Source organism: Suricata suricatta, chromosome 14 (genome assembly GCF_006229205.1).
Source record: "Suricata suricatta isolate VVHF042 chromosome 14, meerkat_22Aug2017_6uvM2_HiC, whole genome shotgun sequence".
In the NCBI taxonomy this organism is placed as follows: Eukaryota; Metazoa; Chordata; class Mammalia; order Carnivora; family Herpestidae; genus Suricata; species Suricata suricatta.
This window is the reverse complement of record NC_043713.1, coordinates 70,797,444-70,822,585: the sequence shown is the minus strand read 5'-3', so window position 1 is coordinate 70,822,585 and position 25,142 is coordinate 70,797,444. Positions and strand designations below refer to the sequence as shown.

Here is a 25,142-nt window from a genome sequence, read left to right as displayed (position 1 = left end):
CAGAGGCCTTCACCAGGCACATGGCTACCATGTAATAGCACCCATGGTCGCCTGGATGGGAACAGCTCCATTTTGAGGTCAATGGCCAGGGTGAGCTGGGATGCAGGTGAGCCCACATGTGGTGAGGGGATATGTTGCCCCTTGGTTTTGATTCTCTATGATGGCTCTCCTTGTGTCACAAAAGGGCAGTCCCCTGTCCCTGGTTACAAGCACAGAGTCTGGAGCCAGGGACCCGGTGTTCACTGTCACCACCAGTGTTTGTGTGCCTTGGACAAGTCATTTCTCCTCTCTGGGCCTCAGTTTCCTCATCTGTAAAATAGGATGGTCATCAGTCAATGCCAAGATGACTGAGGAGGAATGAAGGTGCTGATATGAGAAGAGACCATATCTACCGGGCCTTTTCCCATGGCTGCTGCTGCTGCCCACTGGGCACTCTCCCATGACACTCACTGTCCCTTGTCCTGGCACAGGGGTGTCTATTGTCTCCTCTCACCTCCTTGCAGTAGGTTCCCTTAGCTTTTTAGTGGGGCACAGGAGAGCCTCAAGGGCCAGGCTGAGCACCCTCCAGTTACCATCGTTTCCCTGATTTAACAGGTCAGGCCCATGAGCTATGTCATGGCAAGGCTGCCTTTGGTTTCCTTGCGTGCTGGCTGGGTGGGAGAGGGCCGCTTCCCAGAAATCTAGCCGAGAACCCAATCATGGACACTCAGGTACAGCCGCTGCACTTTGCAAATGAGGATAATGGACCCCGCTACAGGCAAACGGGTCTGTCCAAATGTTTCCAGCATGTCTGCCTCCCACTGACTTGAGAGCTCCCTGGTCTGCCTGAGGAGCGGGGACAGCAGGTGTCCTCATGGTCCTGGGTCCCTCTCCGAGTGAATTCTGGTTCCTTGCATGGCTGGGGTAAGGGGCACTGCTCAGCCCCTCTAAGGCACTCTAGTTTCTAGAGGGCAGTAGGGGAACAGGGTAAGGGAGCTGGCTAAGGACTACCAGGTTACCAGCCCAGCCTGCCTCGGGTCTAACTTGTCTCTCTTGGGGGCTCATTTCAGTATCCTGCCCTCTTGGGCTATGCTCTCTGCCTCCCGAAGCCTGAGCCAGTTGCTGAAGTCTCAACGCAGTTTGCCTCCACAATCTGTGATAGAGAGTGTAGGGTCCTATGTACAGCATATCTGCAACTCAGCAGGCCTCTGGATGGATTAGGGGTGGGGGCCTGTTCTAGGAGCTGGGCACCCTTCACCATAGCCTAACCAACCCACATGGTAATGTACATGTCACTTTCCAGCAGCACCAAACTGTGGGCAGGCAGGCGAGGGAAAGAGGCCCAGAGCCTCAGAGCCTCAAGGTCTGACCTCCATCCACTACACCTCTCCAGATGGCCACCCTTACCTCTCCGGGTGCCCACAGGGCAGTGCCCTTCCTGTTCTCTCCTCTCTGCTAGGACCCAGGTCCTGTCTGTGGTACCTCAATGACCCCTGGGACTGAGGAGTAAGCTATAGGGAAAGGGCATGGGCATGCTCTGAAACCCTCTCTATTCCCAAATTTATTGACTGAGCTCCTGGGGCAAAAGCTGGACCCCTCAGAGGGGTATATGGCCTTTTATGATCTGGGTGTTCTCATCTTTCTCCCCAGCCCCCACCTTCTGTTCCTGGCCCGCACCTGCTCTGAGGTACCTTACACAGGCTGTCTCTAGTCTGTGCCACTCTGGGCAAGATGCTTGTCTCAGTGCCTCAGGCCCTCATCTGCGAGAAGGCAGTAAGACCAGCTTCATGAAGAGGTGTGGCTTTTAGTGGAGAACACACACACAAAGACTCATACTCACAGTTTCCATCATTGGTTGTGGGCCCTGGGTCCTCTACCCACCTCTTAGGCCTTGGGGCCCCATCTGGCTGCTGGGTGGGTGGAGCCACAGGCATGCTGCATGGCCCCTGTCTAGATACAGGCGCTTAGCCAACCTTGCTGCCTCGTTATTATCACACAGGTCCTCCGTTATTCTGTTCCAGGAAGGGGTAAGCTGTGTGGATGCAGCTCCCTGATCCCTTGGGGGTCCCCAGGAGGCCTGAACACACTCCAGGTGGCCTGGTTTCCATACCAGCTCTCAGCTCTGTAGTCCTCCTGGGACACTGGTCCAGTCCACCCTGTTCCCAGTGCCTTCTTCTCTTATGTAGACACACATTCCAGGGGTGGTGGGACCAGCACCTCCTGCCCCTCCAGGGTCACACTGGTTTTGGGCAGCCATATGCAAATATCGACTTATGCTGGATGGACATGCCATCTACCAGACCTTCGGAATATGGGGGAGGCTAAACGGAGACCTTCCTGTACTGACGGGTAAATTTCAGAGTGGAGGATATGCCAGGAGGGAGTAGCATGTGTTATGTTGTGTGGCTGGGGAAGGCTCTGTACTGACCCATCCTGTCTCCTTGTCTGTTCACTCTCCACCAGGTTCCCACTCCCCACAGTCGGTCCAGCACAGGGCTCGCTGTGGTCACAGTGTAGTGCAATACCAGCTGGTGTCCACAGGGGTCTCCAGCCTTAGACTTCACACAAAATGCAGGGGATGCCAAGGTTTCAGCTCTTCCCAGCAGTAGCCTGAACCCTGGGGTCCAGTTGACCCCTTCACTGCCAAGCCCCTGCAATCCTCACTCCTTCCTTATTTCCCAGATAGACCTTCTCCAGGTGCCCTTTTGCATGAGATGCTGTTCTAAGCATAAGAGAGACAGAGAGGTGAGCCAACGGCCCTGTGCTCAGTGAGTTGTCCTGGGCAGGATGGAATGAATAAAGTGGTGTGGCTATGGAGTAGTCAACAAGGGTCAGAATCCTCGATGTGCCAGCCACCAGCTCTCAGCTGTTCTGAACCTCAGTTTTCCCACCTGTAAAATGAGGTTGATTAGTGTGCATCCTCACAAGGTAGTTGAGGACTGAAATATGACATGCAGGGAAAGCTTGGTCCCTATGCCTAGACACTATGGCTGCTCGCAGCCATCATGGGCATGACTGAGCTAAAAGGGGAGGCTTCCTGGAGCAGGGGGCATCTCTACTGGACCTTATCAGGAGGAGGGCTCTGAAAGGAAAAGGAAAGGGCACGGAAAGGCCCTGGAGTAAAGACCAGCAAAGGCACAGAGCTGCAGTGTGGGCAAGCTGGGAGGGGTGGTGGAAGGGATGCAGCAGGGGGCCAAGGCCTTGGCACTGCCTCAGCTGGGGACTCAGAGCCCGAGGAGGCTCTGTCCTGCCCTGGGATCAGTTTTGTTATCTCTACTATGAGGACTCAGTTTTGTTATAACCTGGAAAGTTTAAGGCTGCCTGTTGTAGAAAAGCCTGGAGTGTATGTTCCTGGGAACTGTGAATTCAGCTTTTCACACTGGAAGTAGGGCTAGAGGCTGGGCTATGCACATGAATGAGTTCCATTCACCATGGATGGAGCCGGCCCCATGGCTGCCCACCCTGCAGCTGAGCCACTGGGCCTGGCCCCGGGCAGCAGGGTGCCAGGTTCCAAGGGTGACAAGGGCGGGACCTGGGCACTGAGGCTGCCTGGCAGTGCCATGGCCGGATAGGCAAAGGGGAAGGTTTCATATGGGGCTGGACATCAAATTGGCACCTTTTACAAAGTAACAGCTAAGCCTCTGGCCCCTCTGGGCTCCCTCTGTGGTGGAAGCTTGGGGGCACCAAGGTCGGGGACTGCCCATCAGTTGGTGGGGCATGGTCTGAAGGGTGGGGCACTGATGACCCAGTGAGTGGCATGTCCCAGTGGGCAGTCTGGGGCCCGCCCTCAGTGCAGTGCCAATTGCCTCTGCTCACTGCATCACCAGTGGAAGCAGGTTGAGGACCACAATCGTGTGCTCTAGGCCTGGTGGGGGGAGGAGCCTCCGAGACCCCTGGCCCATCCTGAGTCCTACCAAGGAGAGCTGGCTTTGGTGTCTCCAGACTTTCCCAACAGGAATAGGGGGAGTGAGCCCCGCCCTCAGGCCTTTGCCCTGAGGTACTGGCGGGAGGGAGCAAGGGGTGGGCGGGGCCTGTTAGGTGCCTTTGCAGCTGTGGACTGGTGTAAAGACAGGCTTCTGCCTTGAGAGTAAAACCACTCCAAGGATGGCGTCAGTCACTCAGGGAAACAGCTTATTCTTTGTCTCCAAAGAAGTGGGGCGGCAGATCTTTGGCACTGAGAGAGGAGTATGTGTGTTTCTCTTCCTGTAACTCTGCAGAGAAGTCTAGGGTGGCCGGGGGATGCTCAGATGGCCCTGCCAGATGGCTATGAAAACCAGGTAGAGGCTGATCTAGGGGTGAGGAAGAGGCCAGGTTGGGCCCAGACTGCAGGCTGCCCCTTGGCTCAAAACCCTCTGCCTCCCCAGCCAGTCCACTGAGTCCACTGAGGGTCCTCATTCTTCCAGGGTTCAATTCCCTTTTAGGCTGCAGCTTGTCTAAGAGGAGCTCAGAGGTGCAACACCCTGGCCTGGATCAACCCTCAGTTTGAGGGATACAGGCAGGAGGGCTCCCTTGGGGACAGGCTGGTGGTGGCAAGAAGCAGAACAAGAGCCCCATGCTGGGCTGGAGGCCTCCTCGCAGTGTGCCTTGGGGGTGCTCCCTAAAGGAAGCAGTGGAGGAGGGAGAGGTACTGTCAGGAGCAGGAGACAGGGCAGGATCTGGAGGCAGGAAGGATGCTAGAGCAGCAGAGCCCCACCTGGGCACAAGGCCCCTGTGCTGTTCTCACAAAGATGCTGTTTGGTCAACGTTCGGATACTCTGCTCTCCTTTCAGAGGAGTTAGGAATTCAGCGAGGAACTGGGGGCAAGCAGCACACCTGGGCTCCAAGACATCTTTTGCCATTCACCTCTGCTGAGAAGCATCTCTGGCCATCATCCTGCCCGTCTCCATACCCCACCACACCCCACAGAAACATCAGGCAGGGCCTGAGACTTTCTGAGGTGTCCCTTTGCTGCTGGGCTGAGCTCGCCTCCCTTGCCTGGCCAGAGCCTGGAGATTTGTGGCTGTGCCCCTGACCGGTGGACAGACAGCTCTGCTGCAGGGCAGCCTCTTCTTGGGCTTTGCCACTCTCCTTCTGAGCCTGAGGGGGAGGCCATTGTACACACTCCCCTGAACTCAAGGAGCTTGGGATGCAGCTGGGAGGTGATGGTAGGAGAAAGGGATGGGCAGACAGACAAATCCCACTCAGCGAGGCAGCACGACTGCTCCTTCTCGTCAGAGGCCCAGTGCGGGAGCAGGGGGGAGGAGGCCTGAGTCATTTTGGCTCATGCCTGCAGGGATGGGAACAGGATGCTTGGAGCTCCCCAGACAGCCCTTACCCATGGTATATGTCCCCTCATTGGAACTGTCTCCTGGAAGGCAGGGCCTGTGTGTTTGGCTCACCCAGGCCTGGATGGAAATCACCCTAACTCTGTGCAGACAAGAGGCCAGATATGGTCACAGTCCAGCTGCCAACAGGGAGACGGTGGGTAAGGAGGCCTCTGAGTTGCCCTCCATGCTCTCTAGGCTGAGAGTATGGCAGCCCCTTGGGTCCTTCCAAATGCTGAGCTGCTGAGAGTGTGGCATAGCAGCTGCCACCCAGGGTGGCTGCTCCCCTCCCTCTGTTGAGCCAAGTACTCAGAGGCTCAGCAGACTCACTGCTGTTTCCATGACAACTGAGGAGCAAGCCTCCACCCTCAGAGCCTCACACGGCAACACAGACCAATGGCAGGAGGCTGCTGATCCTTGAGCTGGGCCAGGAATCCCTTTACAGGGGCACACGGGCCTGGCCCTGGTTGGCTGGCCTGACCAATACTGTCCATTGCTATCTACTTGTTGGGAGTGGGTAGGGGAGGGTTTTTGGGAGTTGAGCAGACCCCACTTTTCCTGAGGGAGAGGGTAGTGGACAGGGAAGACGGGAGGTCCTTCTGGACCCACTTCTGGCTGGAGGACCCCTGGGTGGAGGGGGTCTCCTGATGGGAGAGAAGGTGAGGTGCTGGCAGTGTCACTGAAGGGACACTGGATAGTGTCTTGTCCTTGGCAGCATTAGCCTGTGGCAGTGTTAACCTCAACAGCTGCCCCAACGGCTCTGGGCCTTGCTTCTTCCTTGTGTGGAGGCTACCCTGATGCCTAGATGCCCAGTTCTGTTCATCTCAGAGAAGAGGCTTGTAAGAGGCTCCCAGACATGCCAGGGAGGGAAGCCACAGTGGGGTTCTTCCTGGTATTTCCATCTTACAGAGGTAGAAACTGGGACTCAGAGGGTGTCCCTGGCCTGTCTAGGCCCCGCTGCCAGGCCTAGCACCCCCGGCCCCCAAGGAGAGCCCCATACAACGACAATCACCCAGGCCTGGTCATCCCCCACTGCTATTGGCCTCAGGAAAGGGGGACGTGTCTGGGGACAGAGCTGGATGACCAGGGTCACTTCTGAACCAATCTGGTTAGCATTTCCTACTTCCTCCTGCAAACCTAAATGCTGCCTTGCCAGACTAGAGAAGTAGATTCATGAGGCTGATGAATCAATGAGCCCCTGACTGCCTCTGGAGCCAATGTGCAGGGACAGCACAGAGAGAAGAGCTACCAGGGCAATGTTGCTCACCTTCCTCCCTTCCTCCAAGGCATTCGGGGCCTCTGGGGTGAGCAGCATTTCCCCTCAGGACAGCCCCTGCTTCCCACTGCTGCCCAGGCCCAGGTCAGTTGCACCCCCCACCCCCACCCAACTTAGGCCCTCAAGGCCATGGAGCTGTGCTGCCCCTGTAGCTGTGTGTAAACCCTCAAGATGCCCAAGCTGAGACAGACAGACACAGCCCTGTCCACACACACGGACAGCAGCTCATGCCCCTCCTTCCCCTCTCTCTGTCACAGCAACTGGGGGCTTTCTCTCCTCAGCATCCCCACACCCTCCCACTTGCTGTCTTCTCATCCCATCCTGTTCTCACGTCCCTGGGCCCAGCCACAGGCCTCCCCAGTGTAGGCTCTGGTTATCCCTGCTCTGACCCTTGGTCACATGTCCACTCAGATCAGCACCCACCCCTCTTCCAGCTGACCCCTTTTCTCTCTGACTTACCAGCTTTAGGGCTCCCTGGGTGGCATGTGTGGATAGTCTGAAAGGGTCAGCAGCTGATCCCTTAGCAAGTCAGGAAGCAACCCCACAAGGTGGAGGCCTGAGTGAGGAGCCCTCAGACCCTTTCTGCTCCAACAGGGCTGCCCTCCCACTCTATGGCCAGGCCCCTGGAGGGCTGCCTTGGTTCTCCTTGAGATTCCCCTCACCGAAGAGCCTTGGGTCCTGTGAGCCATGAGACAGCAGTTACTTTGGGCTACCATGCAATGAGTCACAATAGAAACGTGGTCAATAGGCAATAAGGAGAGGAGGCTGGAGGCCCAGCGTCCCACCCACTGAGCACCATTGTCTGGGCGCAATGCTGAGAGCAAGCCCAACCTCTCTTGGCTGCCTTGGCTGCCCTTCTGATACCTTTTCCCTGGACCTCAGTCAGTCACTCGGATATACCTTAAGTTCCTACTGAGTGTCATGCACACTCCAGCCTCGAGGGACAGACAAAGAGCAAGGAGCAGTCCTAGCTTATGAGAACTGAGTCTCCCTAGGGGAAGGACACACATGCCACCAACTGTCCAGCACCACCCCCATGCAAGCTTGAGGGCAGGCGGCATGGAGGGGGTGTGACAGCTGGGCTGGGCACTGATGAATGAGCTGATTTCTGCCACTAAGAGGAGAAGGCACCCCAGGCCATGGGCACAACCCTAGCAGAGGCCTGTGGTGGGGTGGCTATGGTGTGCAGAGGGCCCAGTGTCAGGCTGTGGGCTCTGCCTGCATCGTGTCCCATCGATGGTACTTCCAGACACACCCAGAATCTGTCCATACCACTCCTTCCCAGACTGTCTCCCTGCTTCTGCTCCGTGACTCTCCCATGATCCTACCACTGCAAAGCCTCACCCCTCCAGTTGCTTCTATCATAGTGGATGATACCATGCTTTCCGCCAGCTCCCTGACTCATCCTGCCCCTCTCTGCCTGAGGGCCTCCACCACTGCCATGCGCTTCCTTCCCTTGGGTTCCCACAGAGAGGATCAGCTTCCCAAGGCCTTCCCTGAGCTCCCTACCTGAAGCACCCCCTAGTCACGACCTTAATTTGCTACACAGCTTCAGGCCCAATTGGACCCTGTTCTTATTATTGCTCATCATCTGCCACGAGCACAGTGCCCTGTCTGTCAGGGGCACTGGTCTTTCCCGTGCCCGGCCAGGGCAGTCTGCTGAACACAGGGGGATGGCAGCAGGGCCAGATGGTGCGCGCTGTCGGCAATCCTATTGGCGTGGCAGCCGTGTACGGGGCTGGGGTGGGGTGGGAGGAGCCATGGACGCCGAGTGCCCCTGCCCCGCCCTCCCGCACAGGTGCACTGCGCTGAGCCTGGCCCACAGATGGCCTGCAGGTCTTATACTGCCCCTGGCCTCCTCTCCCGCCCAGGACATCGAATGTGTGGCAGGGGCCACTGAGGACAGCACGACTGGGCCTCCCACCCCAAGACAGGCCTTGTGCTGCCCTGGTCTTTCACAGACAGTTGGCCTGTGTTCTTTCTTCACTTCAGCTCTGTTGTTCAGTGGCTCAATCTGGCAAAACTAGCTGAAAAGGCATTTGCTAAGTAGGCGCTCTTCTGGCTTTAAAATGATCAGGAACTACCTGATCCTGTGTCTTGGTGGATATGGTCTCAGGTTTTATTTTCCTATTTCAGCCCCTTGTGGCCAACCCAAGGGGGTTCTCTGTAGAGGTCCCAGGCCCCGACGCCACTGGTGTGTTCCTGTCCATGCCATGTGGGGTGGGTGTGCCTGAATCCTGCTCCTGTCACTCCCCAGCTTCTGCTGCCACCTGCGGACAAACAGTCCTAGGGACACACGACTCGCTGACTACAATGGAGATTAGCATGTGACACAGAAAGATTAGCAACTCAGGGTGGCACACCTCATGCCCTTGGAAAGCCCCAGGTTTTCATGGGGCTCTTGACCTTCCCATCACCTTGTCCTCTCCTTCTTTTCCCCAGATCCCTCCTGCCCCACAGCCCAGCTTGCTGCATATCCATGCAGGGAGGGAGGGGGACAGGAGGCTTAAGAGTGGCCCATTTTAAAGTGCTCAGCCCTGCAGGCCTCGGGCCAGCAACAGACGGGGCTTCTCTGGGGTGGTGGTGTTTTCCAACCAGTCCAGAAGTCAGAGTCATTGCTTGCCTGTCCTTTTGCCCCCCAATTCAGTGACAATTGCAATGCTCATAGTAACAGCACTGGCCAGGCCTGCTACTCAAACAGCAAAGGCTATTTAAACAAGATAACAGGCTGCCAGTAAAGCTGAAATTCAGGTCCTAATAGCCCAAAAACCCTCTGAACCTGCCAGAAACACAGGAGAGCTACTTCCTGCCTCCCACAGCGGTTCAGCTTTGGACAACTGCCTCTGATGCTTCTCACCCAGCTTGGCACCCATCCTCCACTCTTCCTCTGTGGGCCATTCTGTTTGCTGGCCCCTGTTGTCCCCATGTATACATGGAGGAAACTACGGAGACCCAAAGCAATAGCAAAAGTAGCAGCCTCCCAGTCCCTGAACCCCCAGGTCCTGGGAAGGGGAGAGCCAAGAGGTCCTCCTTAGAAGGTGGTGGAAAGACCAGCCGGGCAGCCTGAGTTTCCTCACCCATGTAGTGGGGGCCACACCCTGCCAGGGTGAGGGGCTTAGAGGTTTGTGTGCAGGGCCCCATGATTGCATCTGGGGGCCTAGTCTTGGTCCTCTGGCCTGCCCTCGTCTTCCCACCTGGATGTCAGCCCCTAGAGAAAAAGGACCAGGGCCTGGGTACCACCGACTCTCCCAGGGTGCCTCAATACAATTGTGGTCAGCCCAGCTTGCCCTCTTCCGTTTCTTCCGTGGCCAACCACAACCCACATAGCCATCCGAGCTCTGAGTGCATGCTGTGCCCCAGCCCTGTGGCCTGTCCAAACTCTCCAGGAGCCGAGCAAGGGACAAGGGGCTGGGAGCTGACAGTGGGCCAGCCGGGACCTGGGAAGTCCAGGTCACACAAAGCCCTGGGGCACCCACTGACCAAGCTGTCCCTCTGGGAGTCTGAGTGGGCCAACCAGGACACCAGCATCCTAGACACATACACATCACTTGGTTTTGCTTTCTGCTCTCACTGAACCTTGGAATTGACTTATAGGATCTTAGAGCCAGAAAGGACCAGAAAGGACCAGAAAGGACCATCCCTCTCCCATAAGTATCTGCAGAGCCCTGGGGTGGCAGGGCCCTGGGGCTAGCATGACATGAGTGGTGAGCAGCCTGTCACTTGAGGGGGTGGATTAGGTATGAGAAACAACTCCCAGTTTGGGGCAGCAAATTCCCAGGGCAACATTGGAAATGTCTTCTCTCTGAAAGGGCCTGGAGCTCCCATGTTCTGCTCCCGCACTTCACTTCCAGCCCCAGGGAGGGTAGGGGCCCCTGGGCCACCCAGAAAACCATTGGCAGTACTGGATGAAGTCTAGGATGTGGCCCTACCTGTCCTCACCTTAACCCCTGCCCGCCCCCCACCGCCTCAGGGACGAGCTTATCTTTCAAAGCCCCAATGCATTTTTGCTTCAGCTGAAATGAGAACTGTTTCCTATTTGTTTTTGTGTTAAATCTTGCCAGCTTGATCCAAGTCCCCCTGCTGTCAGTCACCGATGGGAAATTAGCAAACAGCAGGACGCAGGTGCGTGCAGATTGGAAGCTGGCAACACAGATTACAGGCCTGGCCCAGGGCTTGCAGACCATCACTGTCACTCAGGGAGGAAACAGAGTGAAAAAACTCCCCCAACTTTAGCTCCAGAGGACCCCCCTGGAACCCACTAGCCTAAAACCGTTGCCTGCCTCTGTTTATCAGGGAGCATGCTTCTGCACTCCTGGGCCATGCCTCCAAGAGCAAAGGTTGTTGAGACCACTAGCAGCCAGTTCCTGCAAGGACATGGGAAGTTGGCGACAGGATGGGTGGTGGTGGGGGGCAGATGTCCCCATTAAGACACCTTAAGGGGGAACCTATGCCTGTGGGTCATTACTTCCCTACCCCTGGCTTCTCCATCTGCAGGGGATGAAGGAGGTTAGTGCAATCTCCTAGGCTCTCCGCTCCGTTAAGAATCTGATCCGTGGCAGAGCCTCTCCAAGGACGGATTGCCCATGCGCGTGTGTTGGTGCAGCCACACAACCGGGACATGATTTAGGGAATTCTGCAGACCTGTGGGACCCTCCATGGATCCCAAGCACTGCCTTCAGCCTGGGAATGGCTGTTGCTGGCCCAGTCCCATCAGGGACCGCGTTTGCCTAAAGTGGTGGCTGCCAGCTTTATCCTGTCCAGGATGGTGTTATACTGTCACGGACACACCCTGTACCCTGCTAGGTTCTCGGCAGCAGACAGTGCTCTCTTGGTGCTCACTTTGGCCAGCTCTGTGCAACCCTCTCAGCTCATTTACAGGTGAGATAGGGAGATGAGACAAAGTGGGTGGTGTTCCATTTCTGGCCTCAAGTCCTCATCTTCACTCAGGAGACAGCCTTGGTCTTCAGGATGTGTAGCTCATGTGTCACTGCCCCTAAGCAGGCCCCCAGACACCTCACCCCACCTCTACCTATGCCCACCTGCTCGACCAGGGCTGTGCCAACCCATCTCCCAGACAGGCAGTGGTGGGGGGGGGGGAAGAGAATGGGGTGGCTTGGGGTGATACCCAGCTGAGACCACAGGTGGGCAGAACAGTCTAGGCTGTAGGGCTACAGAGCCACAGCAGCTCTGTCTGCAAGGCAGGCAGGAACAGGGACAAGATTTGAGGGAAAGGTGTGCCAGAGGCCAGCTAGTCATTAGGCATGGTCATAGTCTCACTGACTGCAGGCTGGACTCACACACTATGACAGCCCTGGGGGGACAGTCAGGCCTCTAACTTCCACAGGTTCCTTGCTGACCAAATGAGACCTCCTGCCCTCCCCACCATGGTAGCCAGGGGACTGGGATGCCCTAGGAGGAACCTGTCCTGTCCCAGTGCCTTTGCTCTGAGAGCTCTAAGTCAGGTTCTCTGCTCAGCAGGGCTACAAAAAGCCAGAGTGTCTGAGTGTCAGAGCAGAACGTGATAGGCCTGGCTGCACTGCCCTCATCCTGATTCAGAGGGGTCTGTAGTCTCTGTGATGTGATGTCATGTCATGTCCTGAGCGGCACTTGTAGCCTGGCCCTGGGAGGGTGTGTGGGACCAAGGCGGGAGGTGGGCAGGATAGCTACCAGTAAGCTCCCTGGGGGGCAGATGCCTATGGGGAACCAGTCTCAGCTCAGGTCACACATGCCCCAGCCCCCTATATGCTGGGCCGGCCTTGGCCTTGGGGGGCTTCAGCTGTATGCAAGCTTAGCCCACTTGCTTGTCCAGGGGGAGGTCATGGCTATTTCTCGAGAGAGGAAAATGAAATGGCAGGAGGGTCCTATGTTCCCCATGGGCCTGTGCTGATGCCAATACCACCTTCGCAGTCACTCAAACCAGGGTCTAAACTCCAATGCCTGTACTCCTCTCAACAGAGCCCCAGCCCCACAGTTCCAGGCCCAGAGGCACCAAACACAGGCCCAGGTAATGGCAGATACCATCAAAACTAGGTCTGTCCTTGAGTTGAGGGCCTGTTTCACTTCACAGATGAGGAAGCCAAAACTAGATCAGATCATCCAAGCTGAGCATGGGCAGGACCAGGAGCCACATCTGGCCACTGCTCCCTCTCACCTCCTGGGGTCCTGTCCTTGACACTAGGCTAAAAAAGGAGCCAAAGGGGGTGTACCTGGAAGCCCACTGGGCAATGAACAAAGCACCATGGAGCAGAAGTCTCCGCTGAGCACCTTTCCTGCTGGTTCAAGGGTGGGAAGCCATGCAAGAACCACAGGTTGCCTCAGTCAGCCCAGGGCCTTTGGCTGAATGGGTTTATTAATGAAATTAGAGAAAGTGCATGAGCCAGGGAGATGCCAACTGGGTGTGAGGAAGGCAGGATTAGAGTGAGCTGTGGCCCTGACTCCCAGGCCAGCCCGAGCGTTTGTTCTCTGGGTCTGAGGACACATGTCCCATCGGGTGCCATGTGCAAGGAAAGTAGGGGTGCCTTTCGCTCCACCCTCAGATACGCATGGCCCCTCCCTTTCCCTCAGCTGACTATTACTCCAATCTCCCCAGAAACTCTAGACTGTAAGAGCCATTGGGGCCTCAGGAACCCTACAGATGGGCAAAGAGGGGTCCTGCCCACAGCCTGTTAGCACAGAAGCATTTCTGGTTTTCAGGGAAGGTGAGGGACTCCCTTGGGTGGGTGGCAGACCTCCTATGTCCCCATCTCTGCTGGTTACTGAGGGTCCCTAGTTCATCTTGGCCTCCACTGTTCTCAGCCTCCTTCCTGCAGTCTGTTTTTTCTTTTTTATAAATGTTTATTATTTTTGAGAGAGAGAGAGAGAGAGAGAGAGAGGGAGGGAGGGAGAGAGAGAGAGAGAGGGAGAGAATGTGAGTTGGGGGAAGGCAGAGAGAGAGGGAGATACAGAATCTGAGCAGGCTCCAGGCTCTGAGCTGTCAGCACAGAGCCCAATGTGGGGCTGCAACCCACGAACCTCAAGATCATAACCTGAGCTGAAGTTGGTTGCTCAACTGACTGAGTCACCCAGGAATCCCTGCAGTCTGTTCTTGATAAGTGGACAAGTTGTTTTTCAGCTCTTGGATTATAGAAATCCCTCAAAACAATAATAATCTGTCCTAAAACCCAGAGCTGTTCTGATGTGTGCGTACGAAGCAGAGCTAATGTGCTGGGGAAATTAATAACCCCTCTGGCCTGGGTGGCTAGGCTGGATGCAGGCTGAAAGTGCTAGCATGAGGCAGAGAATGGAGACGTTCTGTGTTCAGCTGGAGGGGCATCCGCTAGAGCAGATCATGGGGCAGAGGGGCAAGTGCACAGACTGTGGGAGATGCCGTGGCCCCAGCAACCCTGGCTCCACCATCCAGGGCATACAGGCATCAACGTCCATCACAGACTGCTGGGGATTGTTTGTGGCACCCGGGACCTTGTCCCTTGTGCAGGGCAGTCAGTGCCCTAGCTCTCCATGCCTTCCTAAATAGCCCCTTCGTCCTGCCTTTGCTGGCTGCTCCCACAGCCCCCACAGCCAGGCTGGATTCTGCAAGGTCCACATTGAATACAGATCATCACCCCTACCTTTATCCCAATCCACCCAGGCCCTGATCCTGATGCCTGGGCCCCCCTTCTCTCCTGCAACTTGGTCTCTGGGCCAGAGGAGGCCCTCTTCACTTCTTTAAACCCAGAGAGCTGCTTCACAGGGATGCCTTGCGGCCAGCCACAGCGAGCATGGGGCCAGTGGAAATGGGGGCTGGCACAGCCACCCCAGCCCTTCAGGGGCTGTGTGATGCATTCTTATCTGACCTCAGGGAAGGAAGGGATACAATCATTTCTGTCCCTAGGCGGTGAGCTTCTTGCACATAAGAGGTGTGTAAGAAATGCTTCCTAAATGAGTATCACAGGGCTTGTCCTCTCAGAGGGAGAAGAATACTGGACAGGCCCTGGCTCGAGCAGATGGTCTCACATTAGTCTGCTAACGTGCTGACAGAGAGAAAGCAGAACTACCCAGCTCGGAGTCCGTTTCTTTGCACAGAAAGGATTCTCGTAAATCTGCCTGGGGAGAGCGGGAGGGGGAGCCCAGGACGAGTGTGGAGTCACTCTGGCAAATTACTGTTCTCAAACGGGATGAACGTGAACAGAAATAACACCTGCGGTCACAGGGCTGGAGTAGGGAATTGCTGAGGAGGCTGAAAAAGGGGGACACTGCCTCGCTTTTCAAAAAGACACAGACGGCGAATCCTGTAATTCGCCCATTGGTGAGGCTGCGTGGAAGGGGCCCTTCGGGCTAGGCTTTGGGTCACTGGCTGCAGTAGACTTTGGGGTCACTGCGTGCAGTAGGCTTGTGAGTGTTTAACAGCAGGCTGGGAGGATGCTGATTGGTAGCATCCACCAATTTCTGTCGTGTGAATATGCTCTGGATGATGTTTAACAGCTCATCAAGCCCCTAAAAATTGAGAAATTGGCACTTGTGACTGGGTACTGGGAAGCTCTGGCCCTCCGGTGGCTGGTGTGCAGAGAGGGAGGCTCTCTTGCTGCTAACCTGGCTTTCAGTGTCCTCTGAGGCAGGTAGGGGGCCAGCTCTGCCGATATGGTGCTGAGGGTGCCTGCTTGCCCCCCTCCCTCACGGCTCGCACAGTACAAGGGCAAGAGGCTGACCCCAATTCGCCCATGGGGGAGGCCCACAATGCAGCCCAAGCTGGTCGACTTCCTGTTGGGGGAGGGCCACCAGGCTCAGAGATCCGAGGAACACTGTGGACGTCCCCCTGCAGATTCTGCCAAACTTTGTGGCCGTCTGTCATGGTGGAAGAGGTGGAGTGATGGGGATCGAATTCTGGCTGTGCTTAGTGACAGCCTGTGCCTGGGGGGGAAAGGAGCCTCTAGTGACACAGCAGGAGGTGGCCACCATGGAGGTGTGGCTGATATGCTCAAAGGCAGAGCTCGGCCCCAAGGATGAGGAGGTAGGGATAAATGAAAATGCTGTATTAGGATCCCAAAGTTCTACTGTGCAGAGTGGAGCAGGGATGGAGGGGCTGGCCATGCTGAGCAGCAAGTGGGCCCGAGCCCAGGGCCGAGCCTCATCCTTCTGTTTGGCTGATATGTCATGGAAGACTTACTCAGGGCAAGGAGCCAAGCACAAAGGTACATAGGAAATGGGAGCCCTTGGAAGTTCTCAGTGCAAGAGGAATGGAGGAACATAGGAAACCATTATTGACAATGGCCTCAGTGACTGCATGTCTCCCTGGGAACACAGGAAAGGAGATCTCAGCCCAAGGAACTGACATATCAGTTGGCAAGTGCTCTGGATCACATATAGGCATCAGGCTGTGCTGCAGGGCAGTGACAGCTGATGGCTGCTGCCTTCTCTACCTTCCCTCCACTTCACCCCTGTCCATCACAGGCTGGAGCCAACACTCCATGGGGACTCATGTGAAGCCCGGTGGCCACACACAGAGTGGGGGCCATGGGCTCATGCCCAGGGTTCATTGAGTTAAGAACCAGATAGCCTTAGCCATGTTAGGACTATGACGAGGGCTGGGCAACAAAGCAAGGACCCTGGACGGGCCCAGGGCCTGAGGAGCCCACGTGGAGGTGGGAGGACTATTCACAAGTACTGATAGCACCTCTGGGCCACTGGAAATCCAGTTGTGAATTCCTGTGTGCCTTTCCCCCTTGCAGCCAGCCACAGAGAGAGAGCTGGTCTAAGCTGTGAGGAGGAGGATGCTGGGGAGAGCGTGTGGCCAGCTGAGCCCTGTGCCCACCTATACCTGCCATGGGAGGCGTTGTGATGGCCCAGTCCTCTTACTGCCTTTGCCTCTTCAGAACAGCTCAGATCTGTGCCTGGGGATGTCCACTCCAAGGAACCCAGACCCCTCTGCCAGCCAGGCCCTGCCTCCTGGCTCTAGTCCAAGAGGTCTCTGATGTCCCAGGGTCATCCATGATCTGTGGAGGTTGCAACAAATTGGATGTGGCTCTGGTACATCATGAGATCAGAAGGAGCTGCTCAGAGACACCAGCTGCCTGGGGGGCAGGGGGAAGGCCAGTAGCCTCCATGCAGGTTGATGGCGTGCCTCCCTGGCATTGTCCTAAGTCCCCATGGCACGATTCCTGGATCTATGTCCTCAACCAGGTCAGGAGCAGGAGGCAGAGTGGGGAGGTACTCTGTTCAGGCTGCTTGTGGTCCTGCCAATGACGGGGTGGGGGCAGTGCCAACTCTGACAACCACTCAAGTCTCCTGAGAGTGGAAACCAGTTGCCCCAAGGCCTTCCGTGGAGCACCCCTGTACCTACAGGATGTGGTGATTCTGGAGTCCCCTGGAATCCCTGAGGGAGCACTGCAACTTCCCATCCCCTGAGAACCCTGGGACACATGATGCATGATCTCTAGGCCTCAGTCTCCTTACCTGAAAAGCTGGCTGGTTAAGGACTAAAGGATATGTGAGGTGCCCTCCAAATCTAAGCAGAGGTATCATTTACATCTGGCTGTTTCTCATTCTAAGCATCTCCTTTGAACCAGCTCTGTGATCACCAGCTCTGATAACAATAGGTACAAGCCTGTCTTACTGCAATACAGTGTACCACCTTCAACATGCTGTTTCATGACACAACACAACTTTTTAAAGGGCTAAAACCAGCTCCCTTTAGGGCTGAATGATAAAGCAGTGCTAGGGTGTGGGTACACAGTTTGCAGATAGCCTTGAGTAGCCGCCTCCTCTGGGGCACACTGCACAGGCCCGCCCTTAGGGCCTGACACTTTCAGGGGCTCCCCAGAAGGGCTGAGTGTCCCAGTGGCTGCACACCCAGAGGACGGGGCCCTGAACTCTGGCTCTTGCCCAGCCTGCATGTTTCCCACCCAGTCCAGTTTGCTGAGCACCACTGTGTGCCAACCCTGTGCTCACGGCACATGCCATCTAGGGTGGGTGGATAACAGGGGTGTGGGCCTGTGACCTGTCTGGAGATCAGCTCCCCTGAGAGCTGAGGGCCCTAAGATGAGGAGGGCTAGGGCTCCTCACATTGGCCAGGGCTGCGCAGAGGGAACAACCACAGTCTAGAGTCTGGTTATATAGCCCCCGCCACCTGCAGAACCTGACCCCCTAAAGGGCATATTCTTGTGTCCTACCCATCACCCTAGGGACTCTTCTCAATTCACATCAACCAGCTATTTGTTGGTTAAGCAGTGGGGACGCTAGGGCTCCCACACTGAGCCTTGCTGTGGCCCAGACCACCTATGGTTACAGTTGGTCCTAGATGAAAGCGAAGCACGGGACATCCCTGGGAACTGCTACCTGCCAGGTTCTGAAGGACGGGCAGGTATCCCCAGGTGACATGAGGTGTGTAGAAATGATGCTGCAACTGTGCTGGGTGTGCGCCTCTCTCCCCCTAGCCCCCCCTCCTGCCAGTTCCTTGTGCTGCCTAGATGGTTGGACTTACCTTGGCATCTGGCCTCGAGTTCAGGCCTTGCATCTGCACAGCAGGTACACAGCAGGTGCACAACAGACCCTCTATAGGGCTGGGAACACTAACAGCTCCACCAGAAAATGGGTAACTAGTGAGCTCCCTGTGGGTTTTCACATGAGAACATGTTGATACTTCCTAGGCAGGCCTTTTAATCTGTCCCTTCTGAAGAGTCCTTGTACCATTAAGCAGCCGCAGAATCCATTAGCACATCCACAGAGGCAGAAATTGGGCGGCAAATGCCCACTCCCTGTGCCTTCCCAAGGTTCCCAGAAGGGTGTTGGGGCCCCACTGGGTAGGACGTGTGATGGGCAGCTGGGTGAGGAGCCCATGGCAGAGCCTTGGGCACCTAGGCTCTTGGGGCTATCACCGTGGGATGGGTGGCTGGTCAGCACATCTCTGTGCCCGAGCGGGGCCATGGCTGGGCCTCTGAGTTTAAAGCCCTGTCTTTACTCCTGGAAGAGGCCATGGGACAGGCCCAGAAGGAAGGCAGAGCTGCCAGTAAATAGCATTTCCAGAAAAGGTGGGCCAGAGGCAGGGAGACCTGGTGTGGCCTCAGGCAGCAGGGTGGCTCCGGGAGGGGCCATGACCTGTCCTAAGCCTGGGCACCCTCATCTGTCACCCCACCAATGATGGGGACAACAGGCACAGCTGCCCCACAGAATCAGTCAGGTGACACATCCCTGTGCTCTCTGAGGGAGCCCCAGGAGCCTGACAGGACTATATAGGGGGATGGGGCCCCAGGTAGGCCTGAGGACCCATTAAATCCTTCCAGGGTGAGGGAAGGGAATCATAATCAAGGCTGGGCATGGCTCCTTGGATCTGCTCGTTGCCATGGTCCACGGACACCCCGGAATCTGCCTCCCCCTGCCCAGGTGCTGCCCTGCACTTGCTGCAGCCCTCCACAGCCCTCCACGCCCAGGAGCGTAGAGATCCTGACGTTACCCTTGGCAACGTGCTGACGCAGATGCCAGCGGGTGGTGGGTGGGGGGAGGTGGTGGTGGTGGCTGTAGATTGTTTGTCAGGCATGGGGGCGGGGGGCTCTGCCAGCCCGCTGTCAGAGGGAAGATGAGGCCTCAAGAGCGGGGGAGAAGAGCTCTGGGAGCCATGTCCAGAGCCTAGCACCGGGCCCCAAGGTTCCCTTGGTTTCTGCAAAAATCAGCATGGCTGGTTCTTGGCTGCCTTGCCTTTGCCCAGGGAGGACAGTTCAGGGCCCTCAAAAAGAAAGCATGGGCAGCAGTCCTGTCCCATCTCCTAATGGTGGCACTTGCCTTGGCCAGGCAGGAGGAAGACAGGGGCACAGAAGAGGTGGGCCAGTGGAGGTGACAGGAGCTGCCTGCAGGCGCCAGCAGAGGCAGGCTCTGCTCTCTGCCTGGCCTGGCTCTCCCAGGGCTGTGAGCCTACCACTGCGGCCAGCCGGCTGGAGGAATCACGGAGGGTATTGTCTTTCTCGGCAGCCTGTTTGTTTTCCATCCCGAGATATTGCTGGTAGAGCATGAAAGGTCACAACTATTTGGAATCCAGTGAATTTCCAGCCTCGCCTGAGTTTCTCATGAGGAATTTCCTTTTCTGGGGAACAACTACTCCCCAGGCCTGCTGAGACCAGGGTGGCAAGCAGTGGTGGGGTGCAGGCCTGGCTGCTAGCCCCTCCCTTCAGAAAATGCCCTGAGCAGCTCCAGAGCCTGGCAAATGCAGGCCTCCCAGAAACACCCCTCCCCCTTAGCCAGGCCGGCAGCTGCCAACACGGCCCAGGGCTGCCCACTGTGCCCCTATAGGGCCAGGGCCAGGAGTAGGCTAGAGATGCGAGGGCTGCCTGCCCAGCCCTTGCCCACCCATCCCAACTGGGCAGCCATTCACTTGCACACAAGCGGGAACCCACCTGTAATGACAGGCTGCAATGGAGGGGTGTGCTGGCGCTGGGGTCAGGGAAGGCCTTTCAAGAGGGTAATACCTAAGGTGAGACCTGAAGGACAGGGGCAGTCAGAGACAGGGTGGTCACACACTTAAGGCTGGAGACAGCAAAGCATGTGAGTGAAACAAGCCCACAAAGTCCAGAGGGGACAGGGGAGGGGCAGCAAGGAGGCAGGATGGGCCAGATGGAGCCGGGGGGCGGGGGGCCTCAGGCAGGAGAAGGCCCCGGACTTGGGCCCATCTTCAAGGACATTTGGGCTGCCTTCTGGTTGACAGGTTCAGAGAGCAGATATGACAACCAAATCCCTCCATGACACATGTGACCAACTCAGGGACCAGGCATCCCACCTCCCACGTCCTGCCACATCTGTGGGCACAGTCTTGGTCAACAAAGCCTGCCAACAGACAATCTGGGAGCCTAGCCCAGTGCTGGAAGATTTGTCATGCTTGCTCTGGAGATGACAAATGAGGCAGCCCCAAGATCCAGGCCCTGGGAAGACCCCAGAGCACAGGCCATCACCTCAGGACACAACAGACATAGGCAGAAGCCTCAGGACACAACAGACATAGGCAGAAGCCCAGAGAGCTGACCACTGGAGCACGGTGTCTTGGGGCCTCACCTGAGCACCTTGCTTTGCATCATGGCCTGGTCAGCCCCAAGCCCTCTGTTCACAGCAATGCCTCATCAAAGAGCCTGACCTCGCCCATCGGCTGGGACATTCCCTCTGACCAGAACCACACACAGCACTCAAGGGGGTGCAGGCAGAAGAATAAGTGGTACTAGAACGTCTGGAGACCACACAGTCCTGCCCCGTGGATGCAGTATCCTCAGCCCAGGCACCCTCACACCATCACTGCCTGGCATGGCCCTGGAGAGACCCCTGGATGCACACAGGGGAGATGAGGGGAGCCCTGCTTCTGTCTCCATGACCACCTGCAGCTGTTTCTTTCCTCTTCTCTAAGAGGCAAGGCTTCCTTGAAAACCTGATGGAAGCTGCAAACCTTCTCTCCATCCAGAGAAATGCTCAGGCACCCAGCATGATGGCCACGGCCTGTAGCCATCCACAGACTTTCTGGGGGCCACAGGGCCAATTAAGACTCCCAGCTAAATCCAAAAAATAAAGCTACCATCTGCCTTAAAAATGACTAAGTGAAGGACTAAGTAAGCTTCTTTGCTATTGCCCTGGTTTTCTGGACCCTGTGGGCTCACTTCCACCCCCCAACTCTGCCATTTCTCAGCACAGTGGGTCTACCTGATGACCATTATCACCCTTTTCCCTGCCAGCCCACTGCCTCCCTGGGCTGCTGGCACCCACAGTCCCATACCACTTAGAGCTACTTACGGACCTCTGTTTGCCCCCATGCCCTCCACCCACAGGATCAAAGGCCTCTTAAGGGCAGATTCCAGATCTTTGCTTAGTGTTTCTTCCTGGCACAAAAACTCCTCTGCAGGACAACCTGGGTGGGGCAGCCCTGGCCAATACCATCCCATCTGGCTGCTCAGCCTTCACCACCACCACTGGGCGCCCAAGGAGGCTGTGATGCCTTGTGCACTGGGCCTTTTGCTTTGGTTGCCCACCCTCTCCTTGCCAAGGGCCTGGATCCCTCCCCTGCACAGGCTCCCCATCAAGCCTCCACTGGCCTGGCACCAACCCTGGTTGCACTTCTCTGCACTACATCCAGTCTCTGGGGCCTCCACTCCCCTCATGTCTTTGAGCCCCCTTCCCCACACAGTGGTTCTCAGCCTGGGCTGAGGGCCTGAAAGAATCCCCACACCCACCCAAATCCTGGGGATTAAACCTCAGAAATAGTTCTTAACCATGTTACTACCAGCCTCGCAGGATCCAGATGGGGTGGTGGGGCCATGGCTGCAGTTCCAAGGACCCACAGTGCCAGGGATTGGCAGTTCTGTGTATTTACTGAATTGCCACATGGACCAACAACTGCATCCCTAGCTTGGGCGTTGTCCCCAATCTCATCCTGCAGATCTGCCAACCTCACTCCCAGGCTCCAGGGTTACCCTCCCCCACGCCTGACTGCCCCCCAACTTCACCCGAACTGAAGCCCCTTACAGGGCCAAGCTTCCCCTTCTTCCTCCAGTGACCTCCAGGCATCCGAGAGCCCCTCCTCTGGGCTCCAAGCAACATATCCTTGGGGCTGAGGAGTAGGCCCCACTCAGCAGAGGGATGGCCCTCCATGCCCAGAGTCTTTCAGGCATGGGGTGTGGACTGCTTGCAGCACTGAGGCGGGGGCTACCTAGGCACCTAGGGTCTATTAGCACCTAGAGGGCAGTGCTGTCAGCAGCTGGGTGAGGGCATCCGTACCCGGTGGAGCCCAAGGGTGTGGTGGTTACTCAGAGGATATTGAGAACCCTGAGGGCCTGTCAGGGCACTGAAGTCAGAGAGGGACCTGCCCATGGTGGGGCAGCCCCTGAGAGAGCTGACAGCAGGTGCTACTCAAGGTCCTACAGTGGCTGTGATAACCCACCACACTGTGCTCCCAGAGATAGCACCTCACTGGGGCCACCCTGGCTCCCCTTCTGACTGCAGCCTCTCCTGCCCTGCCCTGCCCATACCCTCAAGCTCACCCCCCTCCCAGGAGCCAGCAGTGGTAGGAACAAGCAGAGGAAAAGCCTGGCACACTCACCGTCTGGTTGTCCTCATAGAGTTTCAGGTCGTAGCCACTAAGCTCCACACAGAATATGATGGCTGTGACGCCCTCGAAACAGTGGATCCATTTTTTGCGCTCTGATCTCTGCCCGCCCACATCCACCATCTTGAAGGTGAGCTCCTTGAAGGTGAACTTGTTCTCCACTATGCCCGTGGTCATGTCCCGGGAGCGCAGAATGTCCTCAACGGTGGGGATATAGTCGGGCGCGGCAATGCGCTCCAGGTCGTTCAGGTAGTAGGCGGCGTTGTCCTCCAGGTGGTACTCGCTGGAGCGGCCGAAGCAGGCCTGCGCCCCGGGGTCGGCCCACAGCCGCCGCATGACCCCCAGCAGCTCTGGTGTGATTTCACCCTTGCTCTCCGCAGGGCCTGTCAGCGCAAAGAGCTGGACCGCGTCGTAGGCGCGATCCGGGTTATGGAAGTCGATCTTGAGGGCGGCCAGGGCACGGATGATGCGGGTCAGTGAGTCGATGGCGTTGTAGATGATGAGGGGCTTGTACTCCTTGCAGGCCTCCAGGTTGAAGCCACCACTGTGGATGATCTTCATCTGCTTCACGATGGTGCTTTTGCCTGAGTTGCTGGTGCCCAGCAGGAGCAGCTTGATCTCGCGGCGCTGCCGCTGGCTCTCTGAGCGCAGGTGGCGGTCGATTCTCCGGGACCGCCGCGCCGCCTCTTTCTCCTCTGAGCTTTGCCGACATCCCATGGTCCGGCAGCGGCGGGCCCAGATGCAGAGCAGGGGACGGGCACCTCTCCCTATTGGCACCAAGCAGGGGACACTGAGAAGCAGGCCGGGTATGTCTGGCAGACAGAGCCCTGCTGCCCTGGAAGTGCTCAGAGTGGGTGGGGGGGCGAGGCTGTGCCACGCTGCAGCCCCTGCCCCAGCACCTCTTCTCCAGCCGGCATGGCGATCATCTGTTGCAAGGAGGAGGCTGAGCCCTCCCTCTAGTGACACTCCACCTGCCCAGGCCACTCTGGGGCCTGATCTGCTGTAGTCATTCCCTGTTCTCCGACGGTGGGAAGCTGTAGTAGAGCGTCTGCCGAGGCCGCTGCCGTCTGGTTGCTGGTTGCTGTGGCGATGCTGCTAAGTGCGGCTGGAAGGCCAGCCACTGGTGCCGCGGGTGTTCCCTATGGCCCCCCTGCCTTGGGCATCCGCCCTTCACCTGCCAACACAGAGAAGAGGGTGAGCCTCCTCCCACCGCAGAGCGGGTGGGAAAGGGAGACCTCGGACATCATCAGGAAGCAGCCTGGGGAACAGTGAATCGACCCCCTCCCTTCCTTGGAACTCTGCTGAGTTGTGCTCAAACCACAGCAAAACAAACGTGCCTGGGAGCCACGCCCCACACCCCTCTTGGTGAGCCAGTTTGCCTGAATCCTGGTGCTTGAGGAAAGGGTGCCCAGAGCCATACCAGGATTTTGGCCTTAGGGTTTTCAGAGTGAGGCAGTGAGTCCAGGGCCCTGCCACCCCTCCCTGCCCACTGGACCCTGTCAACCTTTCCCTCCCAGAGCCTCAGTCTCTGGGTCTGGTGGTCATTAGGATTCAATATGGCAATCCAGCTGTGATGTCCCCTCCCCCCCCTCCCACCTCTTCACCCTCTCCTGTAACTGCTGGGACTGTACACACATGTGTCACAACATTGATGGGGCTTGGCCCCTCCTTGATTTATGGTAAGGTCCCATGCCAGAATAACTGGATGACCCCCACTCCCCACCAGCTCTCAGGAGCTAGGTCACTCCTGCTCTCTCCCAGGGCAGGACGTTCAGCAGGAGGAGGCTGGCCAGGCCAGGCAGCAAGCTGACAGGCAGGGAACAGAGCAAGGTGGAGGCCCCAGGCTGGGAGCACCACGGGGTAAACAGTGGCTTGGCTCCCTGTGGGTGAGGGGGAGGGAGGCTCAGGCTGGGTGGGCCCAGGTAGGGGAGCAGAGGCTGGGGGCTGGGGTGCAGGGCAGCAGCCAGGCCAGAGAATGTCTGAGGGCATTGGGAATCGCTGAGTCCAGGGCAAGGCAGGCTTCCCAATTCCAGGTCAAGTCTTTCACATCCCTGCTCCCACCCTGATGGTCGGTAAGGAACACCTGTGCTCACGCCCTGGGCAGGGCCTCAGCACCTCAGTGCCCAGCTCTCAGCCAGCCACCTGCTGAGCCAGGATGCCTGCATGCTCTTCTGGGCCTCCCCCAATGACCTATGAGCAGCTGAGTCAGGGCCCTCCCCACCAGGGCAGTCCCAAAGCTCAGGCTCCACCCCCACCGGGGAGCCTGTCCCACAGGACTCTTGCCTCCTTCCTCCAACCTCTGTCCAGGCCTGGCTGCCCCCTGCAGCCTCCTCATTCTGCCATGGCCAGTGTCCACCCCTCTAATGCCTCCATTCCCTTCATGATGGGTCCTAGATGGAAAGGAACCAAGGTGTCCAACAGACCCCGAGAGCCTAGGGCCTCATCTCCTTTCTCCACCCATCCAACCTCCCAGCTGGCCTCTGTGCCCGCTAGACCTGGCAGTTCTGCTCTGAAGCAGGCCCTGAGTGCCCAGTCTCTCCCT

At 57.3% G+C, this 25,142-nt stretch overlaps 2 protein-coding genes across 4 annotated transcripts in view; one reads left to right on the top strand and one right to left on the bottom strand.

The window, feature by feature from the left end:
• GNAZ (G protein subunit alpha z) overlaps positions 1-23,806 on the bottom strand; it is a 29,090-nt gene extending 5,284 nt beyond the window's left edge. Inside the window, exon 1 of the mRNA XM_029922307.1 lies at positions 22,595-23,806. Coding sequence (XP_029778167.1) covers positions 22,595-23,317 — 723 coding nt within the window. The 5' untranslated portion in view covers positions 23,318-23,806. The remainder of the gene's footprint in view (positions 1-22,594) is intronic.
• The window catches only part of RSPH14 (radial spoke head 14 homolog), a 78,948-nt gene that overhangs the window by 21,666 nt on the left and 32,140 nt on the right, over positions 1-25,142 (top strand). The gene's annotated exons all lie outside the window — the stretch shown is intronic.